Genomic DNA, 24,026 nt, shown 5'->3' on the forward strand with positions numbered 1-24,026 from the left:
ATGGGTTCTGGGGACCTGAACTCAGGTTCTCACACTTGTACAGCATGCACTTTATCTACTGAGCTGTCTCCCCAGCCCACTTTTTTTTTTTTCTTTTTGAGACAAAGTCTTACTACATAGCTCGAGTGGGCCTTGAAATTGAGCTCTTCCTATCTCAGCCTTCCAAATAGGGACAACTCATTTTCCTTTTGTTTCACAAAGAATTCAAGCCACTTTTCAAAATTTTTAATTTTGGAAGGCATATAAGTAAAATATAAAATGATTTATGACTGGCTTTTAGCATCAACATCTTCAATTAATTCAATATGAAAATAAAAACAATGAGTGATACCTTTATACTACTGGGCTATATTTACATATCTTTATGTATCAAAATAATTTATGTATCAAAATAACCCTAGCAGAGAACTTATTTCTGTAATGATGCTGAATTACATTTCTTCTGTCCTCAGGTCATGATAGCTGAGCCCAGGGGGTCAGTTCAGTCAGACACCCACAGCTGGATGACAGGAAGTGCTAATCATGGGAACTAACCTGACTACATGACTATTTTATGCTGTTAAACATGGCCACATTTTCCATCTTTTCAATTCTGATGAATTTTGTGTCTAAACACATTGATAATGCTGATCCACAAAGCTACATACCTAAATATTAATAGTAATAAAAATGTCTTGGTGATAGGTGATTTCAAACTATAGAAAGTGGATTTAGGGGCTCTATAATCCATTGGAAATCCCTGAGGGCAATGGCATGAAGTCAACAGGGAAACTAGTAGACCAATTTAGCTCTCTCTTTTGACAAAATCAAAGGGAAAATGGTAAAACAATTTAAATTCTTTTTTTCTTTTCCTTTCTTTTTTTGTTTTTATGAGGTAGGATCTCACTCTGGCCCAGGCCCAGGCTGACCTGGAATTCACTATGTAGTCTCAGGATGGTTTGGAAGTCACAGCAACTCTCCTACCTCTGCCTCCTGAGTGCTGGGATTAAAGGCGTACACCACCCTGCCCAGTTCTAATATAAATTTTTGTTTTTTGTTTTTTGAGGTAGGGTCTCACTCTAGCCCAGGCTGACCTGGAATTCACTATGTAATCTCAGGGTAGCCTCAAACTCACAGCAATCCACCTACCTCTGCCTCCCGAGTGCTGGGATTAAAGGCGTGTGCCACCCTGCCCAGCTCTAATTTAAATTCTTATGAGCAGAAACATTCAATTATCTGCAGTAAAGCAGAGTACACAGTATTACTAATGAACCAGTCAATGAAAACTGGCATTTCATATGAGAAATTTTATCTTTTCTGAAAAGAATAAGATGAACAAATAACTTTTGTAGGGTAAATATATAATTAATATAAAAATTACTTTTAAAAAGAAAAAAACTATATATAGCATATATCATATACTTATAAATATATAAAGTTTGAAACAAGTCAGGGAAAACCTTCTATTATAAAGTTAGTTTTTAAATTTTTCTTTTTGAGGAAGCATGTTCAGCTTTTTTTTTTTTTTTTTTTTTTTGAGAGTGACAGAGAGAGAAAGAGGCAGAGAGAGAGAGAGAGAATGGGTGCGTCAGAGCTTCCAGCCACTGCAAACGAACTCCAGACGTGTGCACCCCCTTGTGCATCTGGCTAACGTGGGTCCTGGAGAATCGAGCCTCGAACAGGGGTCCTTAGGCTTCATAGGCAAGCGCTTAACCACTAAGCCATCTCTCTAGGCCGTCAGCTTTTTTTTGGGGGGGGGGTACTTTTTTATTTAAATAAGGAGAGTCCTTTCATATGGAAAGAGCTAGTACAATCACATGAAAGGAGAAACAGGTACTGAACTGGAGGGAAGGAAGGGTGAGTGTCTAGCACACTGGGTGAAGCCACGATTCCATTTCCCATATGAGGTAAGAGGTTCCCCAAACACATCTAAACAAGCTGAACAGCACACCTTTAGCCATTATCTGCCCTTTCAAATATCTGGTCTACATGAAGACAGAGAGAGGAAAGGCCAAAAATAAAAGCAAAAGGAAACAAAACAACCCTCTCAAAAGAAAAAATAAATCCCCAAATCCTTTTTACTATGAAAGGCATGAGGTCAAAAGCTGAGGAAGCCCCCCGTTCAACAGTGGAAGAAAGCTGTCCACACAGAGCCTTTGTGGTTATTACCACTCCACTCCGGCATGGTGGCGGGGCCATGGGGATGCTGCAGGTCTGAGGTGGGGGACTGGTAAATTGCAGATCTCATGCAACTGGATGATCACTTGCCAGATGGTCACTGGTAGGTAGGTCAAGTGGGGAGCACAGCTGAGTGGTGTCTGGTGTCTGCAACACCAAGCCTCTCCTTTTTAGTTTTTTAAAGTTGTCAAAATAAGTAGCTACATATTAAAATGATCCAAATTAAAGGATTCAACATGTTTAAAAATAGTAATTTGCCAGGCATGGTGGTGCACGCCTTTAATCCCAGCACTCGGGAGGTAGAAGGATCACCATGAGTTTGAGGCCACCCTGGGACTACATAGTTAATTCCAGGTCAGCCTAGACAAGAGTGATACCCTACCTCAAAAAAACAAAAACACAAAAAAATAATTTATATTCTATTTAAAAATAATTATTTACTTGAGAGAAAGAAAACAAGTGAGTATACCAGGGCCTCCTGCAGCTGATCACAAACTCCAATTGTATGCACCACTTTGTGCACATATGTGACCTTTTGTGGGTATTGAGGAGTTACACCTGGACCATCAGGTTTTGCCAGCAAGGGCAAACCTCTGAGCCATCTTTCTAGCCCCTAATAATTTATGTTATAATCACATAAACAACTTATGAAACAAAATGTGGCACAAATCCATGGGTAAATGTAAATTCAAGGTAAAATTTGGAATTTACTTACTTTTTAAAAAATATTGTGTATTTTTCTACTTAAGAAATTATACACAACTGTTGTGATACCCACACAAGTGCAATAGTTGCACACAGCCATGCTCTGGATTTGGCTAACTGATCCCCTCAGTGGTATGGGACCCATAGCTGGAGCTGGGAAACAAGTCAGAACCATATCCAAACATAAGCCCACTTTCCAATATCAAGCTACCATCAATCATGGGCTACAAGAGGGCCTACACCTATTAAACTCTCTATCAAAAAAGTAAGGGTTATTTCGTTTGTCCTGGTGCTAACTTACTCTCCGTTGGAGAATCTGCTTCTCTTTTGCAGAGAGATGCAGATCCTAAGGAGAGAGCCACCCCATCATACCTCAAAAGGGCCCCGGCTGAGACTAAAAAAAATTTGCGAATCAAGCAAGGGTGATGTTTTCCTGATGAACCGGATACCAGCACAAGGGGGAAGGAGACCAACACAGAAAAAAAACAACTACCAAATCAGAGAGCCAGAGCCTCAGAGGCCCCCAACACCTCATCACTGAAGCAGACCAAAAATTAACCTAACATGGCTCAGGGAAATTTTGTGGAAGAGGGGGCGAAAAGAATGTCAGAGCCACATGTTGGGTCATGATATGCAGAGACATTTATCTTACCCATAACTGTGCGCTAATTCCACAATGCACGACTCATATACCTCAACGAGGAGGGGCCAGTGGGGAGGGGTAGGTCACGGATGAGCCTAATAATGGTACCAAACTGACTATATTTGCTACAAAACTAATTAATAAAAAACAAAAATAAAAAAATTATACACAAACCTGTATCCTCCTCCTGAATATTTTATGTGTACAGTAATTAATGATCGTTTCTAATGAATATGCTACAATAAAACCTTAAAACTTATTATTATTCAAGGCACCAGAACTGTTGATGTTGAATTCCCTCATGGAATCATAAAGTAGAAAAATTTTAGTCATATATTTAATATGTAAAAAAGTTACAGTTATTTTTTAATTTAAAGAATATTTTCCTACTTGATGCTTCCATAAGAATAAATTTTGCTGATTAACTTTTTATTTAACTAAGGACTGTATTGTGGGACTTCATAAAATGATAACACTCTATACAATTATGATAAAAGTATTAGTTTAGATCAACTACCAGAAGGCAATTTAAATTTGTGAAAAGCTTTGAACGAATTTAAAACTTTAAAAAGAGAACAAGGGCTGGAGAGAAGGCTTAGTGATTAAGGCACTTGCCTGCAAAGACTAAGGACCCAGGTTTGCCTCCCCAGAACCCACATAAGCCAGATGCACAGGGTGACACATGCACACAAGGTGGCACACTTGTCTGGAGTCTGATTATGGTGGCTAAAGGCCCTGGCATGCCATTTCTCTCTCTCTCTCTCTCTCTTTTACTCTCTCTCTCACATACGAAAAGAGACCAATATAGCTTTAAAAAGGCAGAAACTCAAGCAGCAAAGTACTGACTAGAAGTGCTCAGGGACGATTTAATCCCAGTACATTGGTTCTAAATGAGTAGTTGTTGCTAAAGTATTTTTGGATGCTTCAAATAGTTTTAAATTAGTACAGATAAACTATCAAAAAATTTACACTGTCTTTTTCTCTTACCAGATGTATCTCCCCTGGCTGTATAAGCATTAGCCTATTTGGTGACCATCAATGATAATGGGGAGAATCTGACTCAACTAAAAACTGCCAAAAGATTTACACTCTCATGACTTCAATTACATTAAAGCTTGGAAGCTTTTCATAGCTGCAATTGTTAAAATGAAATGATAAAAGGCTAACTTTTTATTATTATAATAACAATTATAGTCTTAACCTCTTTATGCATGTGTGTCGGAAGGTCATTGTAGTATTATAACATGTTATGGCATAAAATTTTTATTGTGTTCAATAGAATAAAAGAGTGCACTATAATTCAAGTCTATGACCAACACTATCATGATGGCATAAGGTAAACAAACAGTCCCTAGGTTCCTAGCACACTTTTCACTACATGCTACTTTTAAAAGTTTGTATTATGCCACTCACTATGACTTTGATGGTGAACATGGAGGTGCATCTTAGGAAGAAAAATGTTAATTTCTTGCTGGTTCTTGTTAGCAAGTGAAAATATCAAAGTATTTCTGTGATTCTAAAGGGGTAGAAATGAAATGTATAACAATAAATTTAGATACAGTACAAAGCAGCATACAAATTAAGTGAATTAAGGTGTACAGCATTCTTCTTCTTGCAAACCTTTGTTAAATTTTTATACATTTCACATTCAAGCACAGGTGTGATTCCAAAAGCCCTCAGAACTCTCAGGGACAAAGAAATGCTCTAACGGGCTTGTCACCGTGCACGTCAGAAATCTGCAGACATCACAAACTCACGATGAGTGCTGCTCCTCTCTTAAGATTCCTCCTTACAGACTCATATGAGAATTATTTCAAGAATTAAGCAACCTGATTTTGTACTACTAGAAGTAAATATTAATTTGTATCTTGATTCCTTTGGATTAGAAGATAGTGAATCTCACAGAAGCATTTCTGCTATGTTTCCACTTGATCTGCTCAGAAGTCAGAACCTGAACAATCATGACGATGCTTTGTTTTTAACTTTCTTAATGATAAATATAACAATACTAAATTTAAAGTTTAAAATACAATTTGCTAAGTTTGTGTGTGATATAACAGTTTAAATTTCCAAAATGTCATAAAGCTAATGAATATGTCACAGTCCAACTTACCATACATGGAAAATCCATGAAAAGGGATTACACCTAAAAAACAGAAAAGTGTTTCTTTTCAGTAAGTTGCATAATTCTGCCTATTAGGTAAAGTTTAAAGAATCAAAACTGCAAGTGGAAAGGTTTCCTTTTTTTTTTTTCTTTTACTTTGTTCAAAACAATAGAAAAACATGATGATAACCAATAAAATATGCTTTTAATACCTTTAGAAAAGCAAACTAAAGATTCTCAAACATCTAGCTGAGACTGGGTAAACAAGATAAACTCCCACTGCTGCTTGGTAGCTGTGTCTCCTGGTTAGGCAAGGAGTTGGCCATGAGGGAACCAAGGAGCTGCAGCTGTGTCTTGGGAGCTGTATCCCCGTGGGTCAGAATGCCCGTCTGTCATTAGATATCCTTGAAATTACAGTTAGGCTATTTCCATACACGGAAATGTGGGCATCAGGACATTTCTCCCAACTGTTACACATGTGCACTAGCAAAATACCTAGGCTCCACTATCATTTACATTGTGGTTCTGACTTTTTCTTTTGTGGACTTTTCCAGAAGATTATGGAAAGAAGTAACCTAAAAAGGAGATAGATACAGGCCATCATAATTTGGGAAGAAAAAGGGTCACCTTATCCCCATGAATATGCCTCATGCCTCATAAACATTCATTAAAACATCTGAAAAATTCACAGCGCAGTACCCCACAGGTTGCTATCCCACTTTGGGTCAGCTTGCTCTAATCTCTTTCAAGAGTGTACTATCATTTTTCTTTGCTAGATAAACTTTTGCTTAAACTTGTCTCTTAGCTCAATTCTTTGTGAAGAAATGAAGAGAAACTTTTACCTGACAAGATGTCCAATTAATTTTTATTGATAAAGTAGAACAATTAGAACACTTATATAAAACAGACTAAAAATAACAAGACAGATCACAGAGTAAACCTGAGAACTATGGGAATATTTTTAAAGTCAGTAGATAATGCTCTTTCTTATACAACTTCAAGCTGTTTAGTAGAATCTAGTCTGTTAAAGGATTAAGGAGCTTTACAAAGTACTTCTTGTAAACATTACTTTTCTGAAAAGACCATGGTGCTTTCATGAGTTTACTAAAAAAAAAAAAGTCATGTTTACAAGAAATATTGGCAGGGCTATGGCACAAATTCTTAGGGTATAATTTTTGGCAAAAATTGTACACAAACTCCATTCATTTTCAAAAAAAATACTCAAAGTTTAACCTCAGTTTGTGATATTATAAGTAAAAAAAAAATCAGAATTTATAAGACCTAGGTTTTAAACAGATCTTCTGTAATAAATACCACTGTGTTTTTAACAGTGCACTACATCAGTTTGCATATGTAGTACAGAAGGAAGCTGAGAAGTTGATTTCTTTGAGAAAGTATAGAAATGGCTCATTCATCTAAAATGTCAGAATGCAAAAAACAGTGTTGGCAGGGAATCGAGACTATGTTCTAAGTAACAGTGGGGTCTCAGTTTAAAACATGCCCAGCAAGAGAGGATGCATTAATCTTAATGCAAACAGAACATTTTGAACATGTTTACTTTGGGGGAATTATTTCTCATGTTGAGTCATACTCTGGCTCCTTGTAAAACATCTACTTCTTATTCCTCCTCTGACAATCAAGGTCACAGAACAAGTCTAATTTGTCTCCTACAGTATCTGAAACCCTTCGGAAATATTTATTCTCATTCTAGCCCTATCACCATTGGGTATTTAAGACCCTATGAGCCTTATGAATTTTTCTTTGTTAACCAGCCTCCTTGTTTTATTTTCCTCTGGGCAAGTTGTAGTTCATCACAGCCCTCAAAGTGGATGACAAAACCCTCTAAGCATTTTCTCTCCCTAGACACTCACAGCTAAGACAATTCATTTAGACAGTTTTTCTTGGACTTGAGTAAAGGACTATATTTTTATCTATGTCATGTTTCTTTTTTGGTGAACTATTCCACTTGGAGATAATTCTGAGTTTTTAACTCTGCTATCTAATGTCTCCTATTCTTGCTGGTTCCACATTACTAGAAAAAATGGATATGCATACTGTCTATGTCCTTCTCTAAGGCAATATAAAAATGCTGAACAAGACAGGGTGAGGAGAGTCACAGCCACTAGAAATGTTGCATGTCATCATCAATCCATTAATCACCCTATTACAGGACATGAAGAGCGTGGTTGGGTGATAGCCAAACACAGTTGGCTAATCTGGCTCTGTCACTTCAGTGCTTTGTATGCCTTTGAGTAAATTTCTTAAGTTCTCTAAGCTTCAGTTCCCTTATCTGCAAATCAAAGATTATGCTGGAACCTACTTTATATGATTAAATGAGATAATGGCTGCAACTGGGCCATAAATAAGTAAAGAATTATGTTTGAAATATATCTAACTTGTTGATGTTAACAGTCAGAAACTATTCTATGTTTCTTTGTTGTTTCTAAAGGATTAATAAGAAAATAGTGTGCAGGAAAAGCACTTATCATTGGGAACTAGGATGTCAGCCACCCAGCCTCCAGAACCTGGCAGCATCACTCATAAGCTTCACGTGCTCCAGTTCTCAGGACCCCTCTCTCAAGCACCCCAAGTCTTACAGCCATGGCATAGATTCATATTGTCCAATGCTGGCTGAGGCCTGTTTGTTTATCTGTTTTCTTGTTCATCTGTTGATTACTGCCTGTGTTCTTTTTAAGCCTCCTCACTTTCAAGTGGCTAACACCCACATGTATACCCCATGTACTAGAAAGCTGATGTCACTGACAGGAATTCTGACTGGGCTGTTCTTTGGGTTTTTCTCACTAGCAATCTCAGCAAGAAGCCATTCACTTTCCTTTGTGAGGTCTAAATTCTGTTCCCTTGACTTTCACAGCTGTTGGCAACTTGTTTATGTGTGGCCTGTGAGCCAAGACTGGTGTTTACATTTTTAAAGGATTATTTACAAAAAAAAAAAAAAAAAAAAGGAATATGGACAGAGACTGTGGCCAGCAAAACTTAAAATATTTACCACCTGGCTGGTTATAGAAAACATCTGCCTATCCCTGCTTTGAAATCCTGCTCTATCAATTGTCCTCTCTCTCCCTTCAGGAGCATCATCCAGCAAATATCTACCAAACGTCTAGTATGTGTGATGACAGTCTAATACTATAACAGAACTGGGTTTAGGAACTATTTCTGTGGTGATTTGATCAGATGTTGCCCATGAGCTCATGTTTTCTGAATGCTTAGTCCCCAGATGACGGCACTTTGGGAAACAGAGCCTTGCCGGGTGTGGGGTATGTGACTGGGGGCAGGCTTAGGTGTTACAGCTGCTTCTCCTTTGCCAGAATGTGACTCGCTCTCCGGCTGCTCTTTTCTACCTGCTGGGGCAAAGGTGATGCCCAAGCTCTTTTTATGCCATGCTTTCCCCTGCTATCATGAAGTTTCCCTTTGAGGCTATAAGTCTAAATAAAAACCTTTCCTACCATCAGCTAATTTTGGTTGGGTTATTTGTTCTAGCAATGAGAAGGTAACTGCAACAGTTTTTTATTTGCCTCTACCTTACATATAAGCACTATGCCCAGAATGCTCCATTCATGCTTCTGGAGTAAGTATTTGAAGTCCTAGAGAATCTGCCTCTTCCATTTTTTTAAATTTATTTTTTATTAGCATTTTACATGATTATAAAAAAATCCCGTGTTAATTCCCTCCCCCCCATACTTTCTCCTTTGAAATTCCATTCTTCATCATATTACCTCCCCATAACAATCATTGTACTTACATATATACAATATCAACCTATTAAGTACCCTCCTCCCTTCATTTCTCTTCCCTTTATGTCTCCTTTTTATCTTCCATTTTTTTAAAAAAGAAATATTTATTTATTTGAGAGAGAGAATGAATGTGTGCATGTCAGGGCCTCTAACCACTGCAAATGATCTCCAGATGCATGTGCCACCTTGTGCATCTGGTCTTACATGGTTCCTAGAGAATCAAACATGGGTCCTTTGGCTTTGCCAGCAAGCACCTTAACTTCTAAGCCATCTCTCCAGCCCTGCCTTTTCCCTTTTTAACCTTTTTACTCATGTACCTACTTATAGGACTTATAATTAGACTATGACTACCTCTTACCTGTGGTTCTGCAAAAGCCTAATTGTTACCCTTTTCTCCAAAGTCTCAGGTTCCCAACAAACTTCTGAAATTGTTCACATTACCTTATAAGAATACTGATAAGATGGGCTGGAGAGATGGCTTAGCGGTTAAGCGCTTGCCTGTGAAGCCTAAGGACCCCGGTTCGAGGCTCGGTTCCCCAGGTCCCACGTTAGCCAGATGCACAAGGGGGCGCATGCGTCTGGAGTTCGTTTGCAGAGGCTGGAAGCCCTGGCGTGCCCATTCTCTCTCTCTCTCTCCCTCTATCTAGCTTTCTCTCTGTCTCTGTCGCTCTCAAATAAATAAATAAAATATTAAAAAAAAAAGAATACTGATAAGACTAGACTATGTTGAACACTAAAAAGAATGTAGATCCATGGTATTCCAGTGATCATTTTATCCATCTATAAGAAATATCTAATGAGTCACTACTTGTATTAATCAGTATTAAAAAAAATTACATTTTTACCTTTGGAAATATTAAAGAGAATATGGCTTTTCCCCTGTATTTGTGAAATTTACATACTGGCTTTGTAATTTTGGTTAAGTGTCTACAGAGCAGAATCAAATATCTGGTCTGGCTTTTATGTATACAATTATGCCCTGCAACCCTGAGTCCACAGTATTTGAGAAATAGCCACCCTAGAATTACTGTCATTTATTTTAGTAGCGTCGAGTGAGAATTCTGTACTTTACTAAGTGTATAAAAACCTTATAAAGGGGTTAGAGAGATGTTTCAGCAGTTAAGGCTCTTGCCTGCAAAGGTTTGGGACCTCAGTTCGATTCCTGACATAAGGCCTGATGCACAAGGTGGTGTATGCATCTGGAGTTTGTTTGCAGTGGCTAGAGGACCTGGCATATCCATTCTCTCTCTGTTTCTCTCTCTACCTCTCTTTTACTCTTTCACAAAATAATAAATGAATAAAATATTTTTATAAAAACCTTATTGGGCTGGAGAGATGGCTTAATGGTTAAGGCACTTGTCTGCAAAGCCAAAGGACCCAAGTTCAATTCCCTAGTACCCACATAACGCCAGATGTGCAAGGTGGCACATGCATCTGGAGTTTGTTTGCAATGACTAGAGGCTCTGATGTGCCCATTCTTAACTATCTGACTCTTTCTCAAATAAATAAATCAATTAATTAAAAAACCTTATGAAGATGAGCTACAACCTCAAAATTTTTCCCGATCTCATTATGACTCACTTATCCAGTCTCTCATGGCAATGTTCACCCATTTAGCACCAGGATATTACTACATTTCGTGAAACAGCTACATGTTAGCTATTTAGTAGACAATTCCAGATGGCAGGAAAATGCTTTATTTAGCTCTGCACACATCTCATGGTGCCATGTACAGAATTGGTGATGAGCACAATTTTGCCAAATGAACAAATGGCTGAATAAAAGTTGAGTAGAGGAACAAGAGAAGAAGTGGCCTCTATTTGGGAATTTCCAGCTGCTGGTGAGTTTCCCCTCCACTCAGTCCAGGCATAGCCAGGCTGAGGGCAGGAGAGAACCCCCTAGCCCTTACTGTCTTCATGGGCTTTCTACCACTTCCAGCTCCCCACATGGAAGGAGCTCTTTGACCTTTCTTTTCTCTGTTTTCTTTCCACAGTTTTCCCAGGGCCTCATGTGGGATCTCTAGCCTTTCCTTAGCTTTACTTCCCTAAGAAAATATAATAATTAAAAAAATTTTTTGTTCATTTTTATTTATTTATTTGAGAGCTACAGACAGAGAGAGAAAGAGGCATACTTAGAGAGAGAGAATGGGTGCCCCAGGGCCTCCAGCCACTGCAAACGAACTCCAGACACGTGCACCCCTTGTGCATCTGGCTAACGTGGGTCCTGGGGAATCAAGCCTCAAACCGGGGTCCTTAGGCTTCACAGGCAAGCGCTTAACCACTAAGCCATCTCTTCAGCCCAAAATAAATATAATTTAATAGCTAAAAAAAGAACTGATCTCAGCTTAGGATATTAGAACTCTGTTGTGGGCTTACCACACACCAGCTGAATAATCTTAGGAAAATAGCTTTTTAGCTTCTTAGTCTGACAGGGAAAGGGGCAAGGAATATCTTTGAAATATTATCTAACTAAAACTCATGTTAACAGTTATGTCTATAGCAAATGCAGAAAAATTTTGTGACACCTGAAAACGACATATTCTTTTCTTCCAATAATAAAATATATCTTAAAGTTCCTTTGCTGTGATGGGTAATTGCTGGTTGTCATTTTGATTTAGAATCACCATGGAAATAAATTTCTGGTCATGTCTATGGGATAGTCTAGATTAGATTAAAAAAAAAAAACTTGGATAGACAGGGTATGATGGTATCCTTTCTCCCTCCCTCCCTTTCTTTCTTTCTTAGAGAGAGAGAGACAGAGGGAGAAAGAAACAGAAACAGAATGGGCACACCAGGACCTTTCAGCTGCTCTTAATGAGCTCTAAATGTGTGCGCCCCCTTGTGCACATGTGCAACATTGCATGCTTGTGTCACTTTTGCCTCTGGCTATGCCTGGGACCTGGAGATTCAAACAAGCATTCTTAGGTTTCACAGTCAAGCGCCTTAACTGGTAAGGCATCTCTCCAGCCCTAGATTAGATTTCTTGAAATGGAAAGAACTCACCCTAACTTTGGGTGGCACCATCCAATGGGCAGGGTTCCTGAACTGTGTAACAGTGGAAAAGCTGGCTGAGTTCATCTCCCTCTACTTTCTCCATGCTGATGTGATGATGTGACAACTGCTTCCTGCTCCTGCCATGCTTTCCTTGCCATGATAGACACTTATCTCTGGAACTGTAAGCTAAAATACATGTTTTCCTTCCTTATGCTGCTCTTGGTCAGCTATTTTCATCTCAGAAATGAGAAAAATAACCAAAGCATTTACATTTGAAATTAAAAACTGAAACTGGGTTAGATTGGCACTAGAGGGCAATATATATTTCTAATGACCCCTCAGCCTTCAGCTCCAGGTCTAGGAAGCACTTAGAAGCAGAGGTCAAAGACCATCTTTTGAAGTCCCACAGCCACTTCTGTCCAGCATTCCCTAACCTCTAGCCCCACTGTAGGCCCTCTCATCTGGCCTGGGAAGGGCATACCTAAGTCCTAGCAGCTGCTTCCTTCAAGAGACCCTCCACCCCTTTGCCCCACTGCCATAGGACCTCTTATCTACCCTTGGAAGGACAAATGAAAGTGCCAGTGGCTGCTTCCCTACAGAGACCTTCACCTCACCCACCATAGGACCTCTCATCTGCCTGGTACCATCTTGATAGGAACCTAATTGGAACAGGGTGCAGCTAGAGTACCATTAAGAATCCCCCCCAAGAATCCTTTTCCCTTTAGGCCATGGACATAGTCTCCCTGACATTGAGGCTAAGACTCCAGCTGAGTCCCAGAATTTAGAGTCCCTTCAGCAGTTCCCTTCCCTGTATGGCAAGGGCACCAAAAATCTACTGTTTGGGTTAGGAGTCAAGTGCAAGTTCCAGCACAGTTGCAAGTGAATTTTGAACACTACATGCATGAATGCATGAAACATACCAAGTATTTCCAAGACTGAACTCCAGGCACCACCAAGTTAAAAAAAAAAAAAAAAAGAAAAGACAAGTGAATACAAAAAACAACAAGTTCTGTTTGACACAAATACACAAATACAGGTACACCAGTAAGACCTGACCATAGTCCACAGTGCTATCTCCCAATGGATAAGTCTCAATGTTACATGAAAAACCCAGCCAGGTTCCTCCTCAAGTAATGCCAAGACCACAGCAGAGAACACTGTGAAAGCTGCCTAGAAGAAACTCTAGAGAAGGAGTTGAAAGAAAAGAATGATTATAAATATGTACAAAGTGCTCAAGGAGGACACAGGTAAATGCATGAATGAAATCCTGAACATGATCAAAGGCTTGCAAAAGAAGAGCTAGATGAGAAAGTTTATCCCAAATATGAAAATGAAATTCCAGAAAAAGACAGAAATCCTGAACAAAAAACCAACCAGATATAAAGCTGGAAATGAAAAATACAAGTCACACAAGCAGCTTTCTGGAAAGTTTCAGCAACAGAATGGATCAAGGAGAAGACAGAGAGTATCAAGCCTTGAAGACAAAGAAAAAGAACTCAATCAGTCAAAACCAATGAGAAGCTAAAAAGACATATGAACAGCACATGATGGAAATGTATGACATCCTGAAAAGACCAAATGTCCAAATTATGGGCATATAACAAGGAGAAGAACTTCAGGACAATTGCATAGAAAATACTTTAAATAAAGTTATAAACCAAAATTTCCCAAACCTAGTGAAAGGGAAGTCCACCTACATCTAAGAAGCACACGAAACACCAAAAGGACTTAACCAGAAAATAAACTCCCCATGTCATATTATAGTCAAAACATTACATACACAGAGCAAAGATTCCAGTATTACATTAATAGCAAAACAAAACAGAGACACAACTAAAAAGAAAACTATAGACTCCCTTTGGGGACTTCCGGCCAAGATGGTGACTGCCTAGGTGCACTGCAGATCCCGGGGGAAGGCAAGACATTAAGGGTTCACAGGGTCTTTTAGGGGAGAGAAATCACCAATAGATTGCCAGTGGGAGGACACGGGGTGGGGGGAGACAGGGAACCGCTGATTCCCTCACTGGTGGGTAGCCTACCCCTCCCCCCAAGTAGCTGCCATATCCATGGCACCGCCGAGTGCCAATCTATCCCTGCCTGTGGAAACTTAGACTGCTCCGCCCATTTTCCCAGTTACTGCTGTGGCCACCACAGGTTCAGAGGTTCCAGGCATAAACAGGGAATTGCTGACTCCCTCACGGGTGGGTAACCCACCCCTCCTCCCAAGTAGCTGCCTATCCACGGTGGCGCCACACAACGATAGATTCCTGTCTGTGGAAGGTTAGACTGCTCCGCCCACTCACTCACTTACTGCTCCTGCCACCACACGTTCAGAGAGTCTAGGTCCACAGCAACTGCCACACAAGCTGAGACTATGTCTGTTGCTTGTGCCAGCTTAGGTGCCATCCCCTATGGTCTGACATGCCAGCTGTCCACCATTGTCCTGTGTGTGGGAGCACAGACTGCTTCCGGGTCCCCGTGTTCCCACATCAGGGGCTGCTTTAGTGCTTGGTGCCTCAGTGTCCCTCCTAGCTCGAACACAGGCAGCCTTGATGCATTACCACTTGAGAGATAGGGCAACTTTGGAACCCCGGCCAGGCAGTAGATCAATGGAAACCCTGAAAGCTAGAAGGGCCTGGAATGAAACACTGCAAAGTCTAAGAACCTATGGCTTCCAACCCAAACTACTCTACTCAGCAAAAGTATCCCTCATAACAGATGGTGAAAGAAAAACTTTCCATGACAAAACTCACCTTTCCAATTATATGAACATAAAACCAAGCCTACAGAGAGTATTTCAGGAAATTTTCCACATTGAAGGAACAAATAATCAATCTCAAATGCCTACAAGAAGCAGATCATAATAACCAAACTCAGAGTAGGCACAAAAAAAACTTCTAAGTCCATGAAAACACCAACCCACATCTACCACCACAATATGGCAGGAATCAAATCGAATCTCACAGTCATTACCCTAAATATTAATGGCCTTAATTCACCCATCAAGAGAGACAAGCTAACAGGATGGGTCAAAAACTTAGACCCCTCAATCTGTTGTCTTCAAGGTGCAGCTATATTAATATTGGATAAAATAGACTTCAAACCAAAAATAATAAAAAAAGACAAACAAGGCCACTTCCTACTTATCAAGGGAACAATCCATCAAGAGGATATTAGAATCATAAATCTGTATGCACCAAACACAGGGGCACCACAGTTCATAAAACAAAACCTACTTGACAATAAAACAGAAATAACCACCAACACCATCAGAGTTGGGGACTTCAATACACCATTATCAGTAATAGACAGATCATCCAAACAGAAACTCAACAGAGAAGTAAGAGAGCTCAATAAAACCATAGAGCACTTAGACCTAACGGACATCTACAGAACTTTCCACCCCAAATCCACAGACTACACATTCTCCTCAGCAACCCATGGAACATTCTCTAAAATAGACCATATACTGGGTCATAAATACTGCCTCCACATATTTAGGAAGATTGACATAATTCCCTGCATGATATCAGATCACAATGCTATATTGCTAGAAGTTAGCAACAAAAGAGCCACCAAGAATCCCAACGGCACCTGGAAACTGAACAGCAAACTCTTAAACAATAAATGGATAGTGGATGAAATAAAAAATGAGATTGCAAAATTTCTAGAATTGAATGACGATGAGAACACATCGTACCAAAACTTATGGGACACAATAAAGGCAGTCCTCAAGGGAAAATTCATAGCACTCAATGCTTCATAAAAAAGACAGAGAGATCCCAAATCAATAACCTAACCATCCACCTAAAGGCACTGGAAAAGTAAGAAAAATCCAACCCAAGGAGCTTCAGAAGGAAAGAAATAAATTAAAATCAGAGCAGAAATTAATGAATTGGAAACCAAGGAAACAATTAAGACAATTGACAAAACAAGGAGCTGGTTCTTTGAAAAAATAAACAAGATGGACAAACCCCTAGCCAATTTGGTCAAGCAAAAAAGAGAGGGGGGGGGGCTCCAAATTAACAAAATTCAAAATGAAAAAGGAGAGATCACAACAGACATAAGTGAAATTGGGAGAATCATCAGGACTTATTCAAAAACCTCTATTCACAAAACTGGATTATGTGGAGGACATGAATAAATTCCTGGATGCATACCATCTATCAAAGCTAAACTCAGAGCAGATTAATCTCCTCAATGAACCCGTCACACTCATGAAGAATGAAAAAGTAATAAAAAACCTCCCCCAAAAGAAGAGTCCAGGGCCAGATGGCTTCTCAGCTGAATTCTATAAAACCAATCTTCCTCAAACTGTGCCACACAATTGGAGAACAGGGAAAGCCACCCAACTACTTTTATGAAGCTAGTATCACCCTAATTCTAAAACCAGGCAGAGATGCCACAAGAAAAGAAAACTACCTGCCTATTTCCCTGCTGAACTTAGATGCAAAGAACCTGAACAAAATCTTCACAAACCGAATCCAACAACATATCAAAAGCATTATCCACCTTGATCTAGTGGGATTCATCCCAGGAACACAGGGGTGGTTCAACATATGGAAATCTGTCAATCTAATACACCACATAAAGAAGGTTAAACATAAACACCACATGACCATTTCTATAGATGCAAAAAAGGCCTTTGACAAGATATAACATCACTTCATGATCAAAACATTGGAGAGAATTGGCATGGTCAGTTTATATCTTAACATAATAAAGGCAATATACAAAGCTCCTAAGGCCAAAATAATACTTAATGGAGAGGGTTTGGAGGAATTCCCATTAAGATCAGGAACAAGACAGAGTTGTCCACACTCACCTCTGCTTTTCAATATAGTACTAGAAGTTCTAGCTCAAGCAATAAGTCAGGAGAAGGAAAAAAAAAGGAGACAATTTGGAAAGGAAGAAGTTAAGTTAGCTCTATTTGCCGATGACATGATTGTATATATAAGAGACCCAAGAGACTCCATCCCAAAACTCCTGAAGGTGATTAACTCCTATAGCAAAGTAGCAGGATACAAAATCAGTGCACAAAAATCAGTAGCCTTTCTATATGCAAATGACAAAGATACAGAGAAAGACATAAGGGACATGGTCCCATTTTCAATAGCAACAAAAAATAAATAAATAAATTACCTTGGAATAAGGTTAACCAAGGAAGTGAAAGATCTATGCAATGAAAACATAAAACCACTCAAAAAAGAAATTGAGGACTTGAGAAAATGGAAAGATCTCCCATGCTCCTGAATACACAGAATTAACATTGTGAAGATGGCAATCCTCCCAAAGGCAATATACAGATGTAATGCAATTCCAATTAAATTCCCTACAGTGGGGCTGGAGAGATGGCTTAGCGGTTAAGTGCTTGCCTGTGAAGCCTAAGGACCCCGGTTCGAGGCTTGGTTCCCCAGGTCCCACGTTAGCCAGATGCACAAGGGGGCGTATGCATCTGGAGTTCGTTTGCAGTGGCTGGAATCCCTGGTGCGCCCATTCTCTCTCTCCCCCTCTATCTGTCTTTCTCTCTATGTCTGTCGCTCTCAAATAAATAAATAAAAAATGAACAACAAAAAAAAATTTAAAAAAAATCCCTACAGTGTTCTTCACAGAAATAGAAAAAAATTATCTCAAATTTCATATGAAAAGGTAGAAGGCCTCACATATCCAAACATATCCTCAGCAAAAGAAATACCTCTGGAGGCATCACCATACTATTACAAAGCCAGGGTACTGGCATAAAAACAGGAGTACAGACCAATTGAATAGACTTGAGGACCCTGACTTTGGGTCAAGCAACTATAGCTACTTGATATTTGACAAAGGCCCTAACAATATAGGCTGGAAAAAAGACAGCATCTTCAACAAATGGTGCTGGACAAACTGGATAACCATATGCAGAAAACTGAAACTTGATCCACACATTTCGCCATGCACTACACTCAAGTCCAAATGGATCAAAGACCTCAATATAAGACCAGAAACTCGACTTGTACTGGAAGAAAATTTAGGAAGTACCTTCCATGATATAGGAATGGAAAAAGACTTCCTGAACAAAACCCCAGTAGCTCACGATCTTAAACAGTCACTCAACCAATGGGATCTCATGAAGCTAGAGAGTTTCTTTACAGACAAGCATACAATAAGCAAAGCCAATAGATTACTCACAGAATGGGAGAAAATATTTGTGGGTTATCCAACTGACAGAGGCCTAATCTCTAGAATCTACAAAGAACTCAAATATCTAAACAGTAAAAAGTCAAACACCCCACTCACAAACTGGGGCAAAGAGCTGAACAGCCAGTTAACAGAGGAAGAAATACAAATGGCAAACACACACTTAAGAAAATGTTCATCATCCCTAATCATCAGAGAAATGCAAATTAAAACAACTATGAGATTCAACCCCAATAAGGATAGCAAACATCAAAAAAATCAAATGAAAATAAATGCTGGCGAGGATGTGGAAAAGTAGGAACGCTCATCCACTGTTGGTGGGAATGTAAGATGGTACAACCACTTTGGAAAGGAATATGGAGACTCCTGAAAAATCTGACTATAGAGCTATCAACAGTCCCAGTTATTCCCTTACTGGGCATCTACCCTAAAACCTTCAAACTATAGGCCAGAGAGATTTGCTCAACCATGTTTGTAGCGGCTCAATTTGTAATAGCTAAGAGCTGGAATCAACCCAGATGTCCATCACTAGAAGAATGGATAACTAAGATGTGGTATATCTACACAATGGAATTCTATACAGCAGTAAGAAAAAATGACACAAGGAAATTTGAGGAAATATTGTTGAACCTGGAACAGATCATTCTCAGTGAACTTACCCAATTACAGAAAATAAAAAAATCACCACATAATCTCACTTATCTACAGCACCTAACCTGAATCTAGCTAAGATGCCTTACATACCCCGCAAGCATCTCATGGACTAGACAATAGGATGGATGGGGAGGGAGGCGAGGTCAATGGAGAGGTGGGAAACACAAATCTAGACCCAAATGGCAATGGTACCATAAAATTCTGCTCCCTAAAAGGCAGACCAAGTGTCTGAACCTTCACCAGGCCCTTAGAGGGAACCCCTGAGCCACAAGACAAGACACTGTAGAGGGTATGATGAAGACCAGCTTTAATCTTCTACAGCTTCCCTCCCTTCCTCTCCCCCCACTCTCCTCTCTAATTCCTGTATATTAGTTATCTTGTTCTTCCTTCTCTTAGTGGGCACTGACCTGTAACTCCCAGGCTATCATCCACAATGAGCTTTTGATCAGAGAGACCTACAAGGTTTTCTAAGAGAAAGACAGATTTCTGTCTGAGTACTTGATGACACACCAAAGGTTAGTGGTAAGATACTACTGCTGAAGACACTGTATGTTGTTGACACATAAAATGGAATGGCATGGCTGGAAGTTGGAAGAGAGTCAGTCTCCAGACAGTCAGCATGTCTATTGCCAGAAGGTGCTACATAGGTGACTGGGGGAAAATGACCAATATCTGTTCAAGCATCTAACCTACTTAGCAGCAAATAACCTGTTGTGATATCCACACAAGTGCAACAGTGGCACACAGCCATGGTGGGGAACCAACTGCTCTTGATTCAGCCAACTGATCCCCTCAGTGGTACAAGACCCATAGCTGGAACTGGGAAACAAGCCAAAACCATATCCAAACATACACCTGCTCTCCATTATCAAGCTACCATCAATCATGGGCTACAGAGGGCCTACACCTATTAAATTCTCTATAGAAAAAAGTAAGGGTTATCTCATTTGTCCTGGTGCTAACTTACTCTCTGTTGGAGAATCTGCTTCTCTTTTTCAGATAGATGCAGATCCTAAGGAGAGACCACCCCATCATACCTCAAAAGGGCCCCGGCTGAAACTAAAGAAAATTGGTGAAACAAGCAAGGGTGCTGTTTCCCTGGTGAACTGGATACCAGCACTAGGGTGAAGGAGATCGACACAGAGAAAAATCAACTCCTACCAAATCAGAGAGCCAGAGACCCAGAGGCCCCCAACAGCTCATCACTGAAGCAGACCAAAAATGAACCCAACATGGCTCAGGGAAATTTTGCGGAAGAGGGGGCAGAAAGTATGTCAGAGCCACATGTTGGGTCATGATATACAAAGACATTTATCCTACCCATAACTGAGGGCTAACTCCACAATGCATAACCCATGTACCTTAACAAGGAGGGGGCAAGGGGAGGGGGTAAGTCATGGATGAGCCTAATAATGCTACCAAACTGACTGTATTTGCTGAATATAAAACTAATTAATAAAAAATTAAAAAAGAAAAATAAAACTATAGACCAGTACCCCTGAGGAACATAGATGAAAAACAAAAATGGTGACATGAATTCAAGAACATACTAAAAATATCATCCACCTTGATCAAGTAGCATTCATTCCACAAATGCAGGAATTGTTCAACATATGGCAGCAAATAAATATAACATATCACAATAAACAGTTTTAAAGACAGAAATCACATGATCATTTCTATAGGTACAGAAAAGGAATTCAACAAGATACAACATCCATTCATGATAAAGATTGAAGAGGACAGACATGGGGGGAAAATTTTTCAACATAATAAAAGCTATATATGACAAACTAAAAGCCAACATCATAGAAGTAGAGGAAAACTTGGAGCATTTTCACTAAGATTTGGAACAAGACAAGGGTATCCATTCTCCCTATTACTACTTAACATGGTGTTTGAGATCTTAGCTAGAGTCGTTAAGACAAGAGTTAACAATAAAAAGGATATAAATTGGAAAGGAAGAAGTCAAGTTTTCCTTATTTGCAGATGATACAATTCTGTTTTTAAGAGTCCAAAGACACAATGAGAAAATTCCAAGCTGACAAACACTTTCAGCAAAGTGGTAGGATACAAAATTAACACAAAAATCAGTAACTTTCCTATGTGTCCATGACAAATGCACTAAGAAGGAAATCAGGGAAACAGTCTTGTTCACAATAGCCACACAAACTTTATAAACATTTTAGAATATTCTTAAAAGAAGTGAAAGACCTCTACAAGAAAATGGTGAAGAAAGAAATGGGTGAAGACACTAGAAGATGGGAATACTACCCATGCAAATAAACTGAGGCACTGGAGAAACTAGCAAGAGTACTGCTTCCATGGTGAGCCTGACAATCAGCACGAGAGTGAAGGAGACAGATGCTGAGGATACTCAATACCTACCAAAGCAGAGATCCAGAAGCTCCTAAGAGCTTATCACTGAAGTACATTTAAAACTCACCAACAATGGCTCAGGGAATTTTGTGGAAGAGGGAGCAGAAAGATTGTAAAAGCCTCAGGTTGAGACATCATGCCCAGAGGCATTACCCTCCCCACCTCCAATAACTAACTGTTGCTCCTACAACACGTAACCCACACCATCATAGGGAACACCTGCAACCCCATTGAGGAGGGTCCCCAGAAGAATGGAGATAGGGATGAGGGAAATGGGTACTAATACATGATGTATCCATACAAAATATGTTGTTAATAATAATAATTTTTTAATTAAAAAAATAAGTATTGCTTTCATTGCCAGCCAAAGAACATTCTCTATGGAGATGAAGGTAGACATCAAGGAGACTCAAAATGTATCAAAGCTGAAAATAAGAGGCTGTTGAGAGCTCAATACTAAATGAGACATCTCTGTCATGGCCCCCAAGGTGCAGGGAACATTGTGGAAGAGGGAGCAGAAAGAATGCTATAGGATGAGTACTTAGGTATTCTTCTGGTCAGGAACTTCTTGTGCATTCATGACCTCATAGGGGTTATCACTGATCCCCAAAACCTGTACAGGTCTGAGCTTATCAACATTTTGACATAGAGATAAGAAGAGGACAGAAGACTAAAATATCATAACAGGATAAAGACTACTTGGAAAAAGGAGGAATGGGAAGCTCAGGGGAATGGGTTGGTGGGAGCAAAAGAGGATAACAGGATGGGAACAGGATCAAATTACAGTACGTCTGTTCTTACAGCTAGCTTGACAACCAACTCCAAGGGTGATGGTGGCAGACACAGTGATCAATCAAACCTAGCAAAGCAGAAATCCAGAGGCTACAAAGAACTCAACACTAAACCAGATTGCCAACAGGCTTGCCATGGTTCAGGAAACACTGTAGAAGAGGTGGAAAGCTTGTAAGCGCCACAGAGTAGATAGGAATATCCTGAGGCATGCTTCCTCCACTACCCCATAATGACTGACTGAGGCCTTCGTGACGCCACAGTGAATCCTATAATCCCACTGAGGAGGGACCCCAAGGGAAATGGGACCAGGGCAACAGAATGAAAAAAAAATGCACATATACATACATACATACATATATATATATATATATATATTATATGATAATATATAATATATAAATTAATATATAATATATAAATTAATAATTTATATAATACATATATATACACAGTATGTTCATCTGTTAAAACTCTCAATTTAAAAAATATTTTAAAAGACCATCGTTTTTGTTCAAGCCTCTCCTTTTCATGCCATTGTCTCTATGAGCTCATCCTTTTTTAAACTACCCCTCAGATATTTTATTTTCTTTACTAATTATAGACTGAGCAAATAAAAAGTTTAATTGTATTTAATAACCTTTCTATAATAAATACATTGAAAGGCAAAAATAAATTTATAGAGACACACTTTAATGTTTATAGAAGTATAAGTATGTATCTTTCTAAATACTAAATTTTGAAGCATGTTACTATTTTATATAAGACATATACATTCTTCAGAAAAACCCACATTTATCTTCCTCTAGTAAGTCACTGCTGAAACATTTCAACAATCATGTTAAGATGACCCAAAATGAAGATAAAATTATTGTTATTATTTTCATCTTCACAAATACTAAAAACCTACTAAGTGTAGAAATATCTTAACTAGAGAAAGTACTTCAACAAGGAAGCTTTCAATGAATGAATTAGTGGAGTGCAGAGCAGCAAAAAGGAATACACCTATGAAAATTACTTAAGGTTAATCACACTTTCACACATTACTGCCAAGTTCTGAAATCTATGTGTGCTCCATATGCAAATAGGTTATAAGCTATTAGAAGCAAGGACCACATTTCATATTGTGTATTACCTTCAATATCCATTATAGTATCTTCTGTAAGTTAGATGCTTAATAAAATTGTCAATAATGAAGTGTGCAAACATGATAAGGACTTACAAATAAAATACTGAAGTATAAGATTTGCTTATAAATAAGCCATGAAGATACAGAAAGGAGAAACTCCAGAGCTTAATGCAAAGAATGAAGGATCAAGAAAAAAAAAAGAATAATCAATAAAGTGATACAGACAAGAATTCAAATTCCTTGTGACTTTGAGTACATTAGCAACCTTCTTTGAATCTCTATTTTCATTTCGGAAAATGGAAGATAAATTCCCCTGGCTTTCCCTCAAGCACAAGTGGGTTATCATTGTTAACATGTGCACCAGTATAATCATTAACATACCATATATGCTTCATAAACCCAGAGTGATTTTCTGCTGTCAGAAGGAAGAGCACCACATTTAGGTACGAGCTTAAACCTAAGAATATCTCTGGTTTTTTTTTTTTCCTGAATAACATAAAGGTACACTTCAGGTTAGTCAGGATCATCTAGGGTTTAAGGTACC

The 24,026-nt window shown here is 39.1% G+C and overlaps 1 protein-coding gene across 3 annotated transcripts in view; it reads right to left on the reverse strand.

The window, feature by feature from the left end:
- Tbc1d19 (TBC1 domain family member 19) overlaps positions 1-24,026 on the reverse strand; it is a 170,399-nt gene that overhangs the window by 14,025 nt on the left and 132,348 nt on the right. For all 3 annotated transcript variants that reach the window (XM_045130142.1, XM_004656101.3, XM_045130143.1), the window contains one exon: positions 5,619-5,651. In XM_045130142.1, the coding sequence (XP_044986077.1) occupies positions 5,619-5,651 (33 nt within the window). The remainder of the gene's footprint in view (positions 1-5,618; positions 5,652-24,026) is intronic.

Source organism: Jaculus jaculus, chromosome 11 (assembly GCF_020740685.1).
Source record: "Jaculus jaculus isolate mJacJac1 chromosome 11, mJacJac1.mat.Y.cur, whole genome shotgun sequence".
Classification (NCBI taxonomy): Eukaryota; Metazoa; Chordata; class Mammalia; order Rodentia; family Dipodidae; genus Jaculus; species Jaculus jaculus.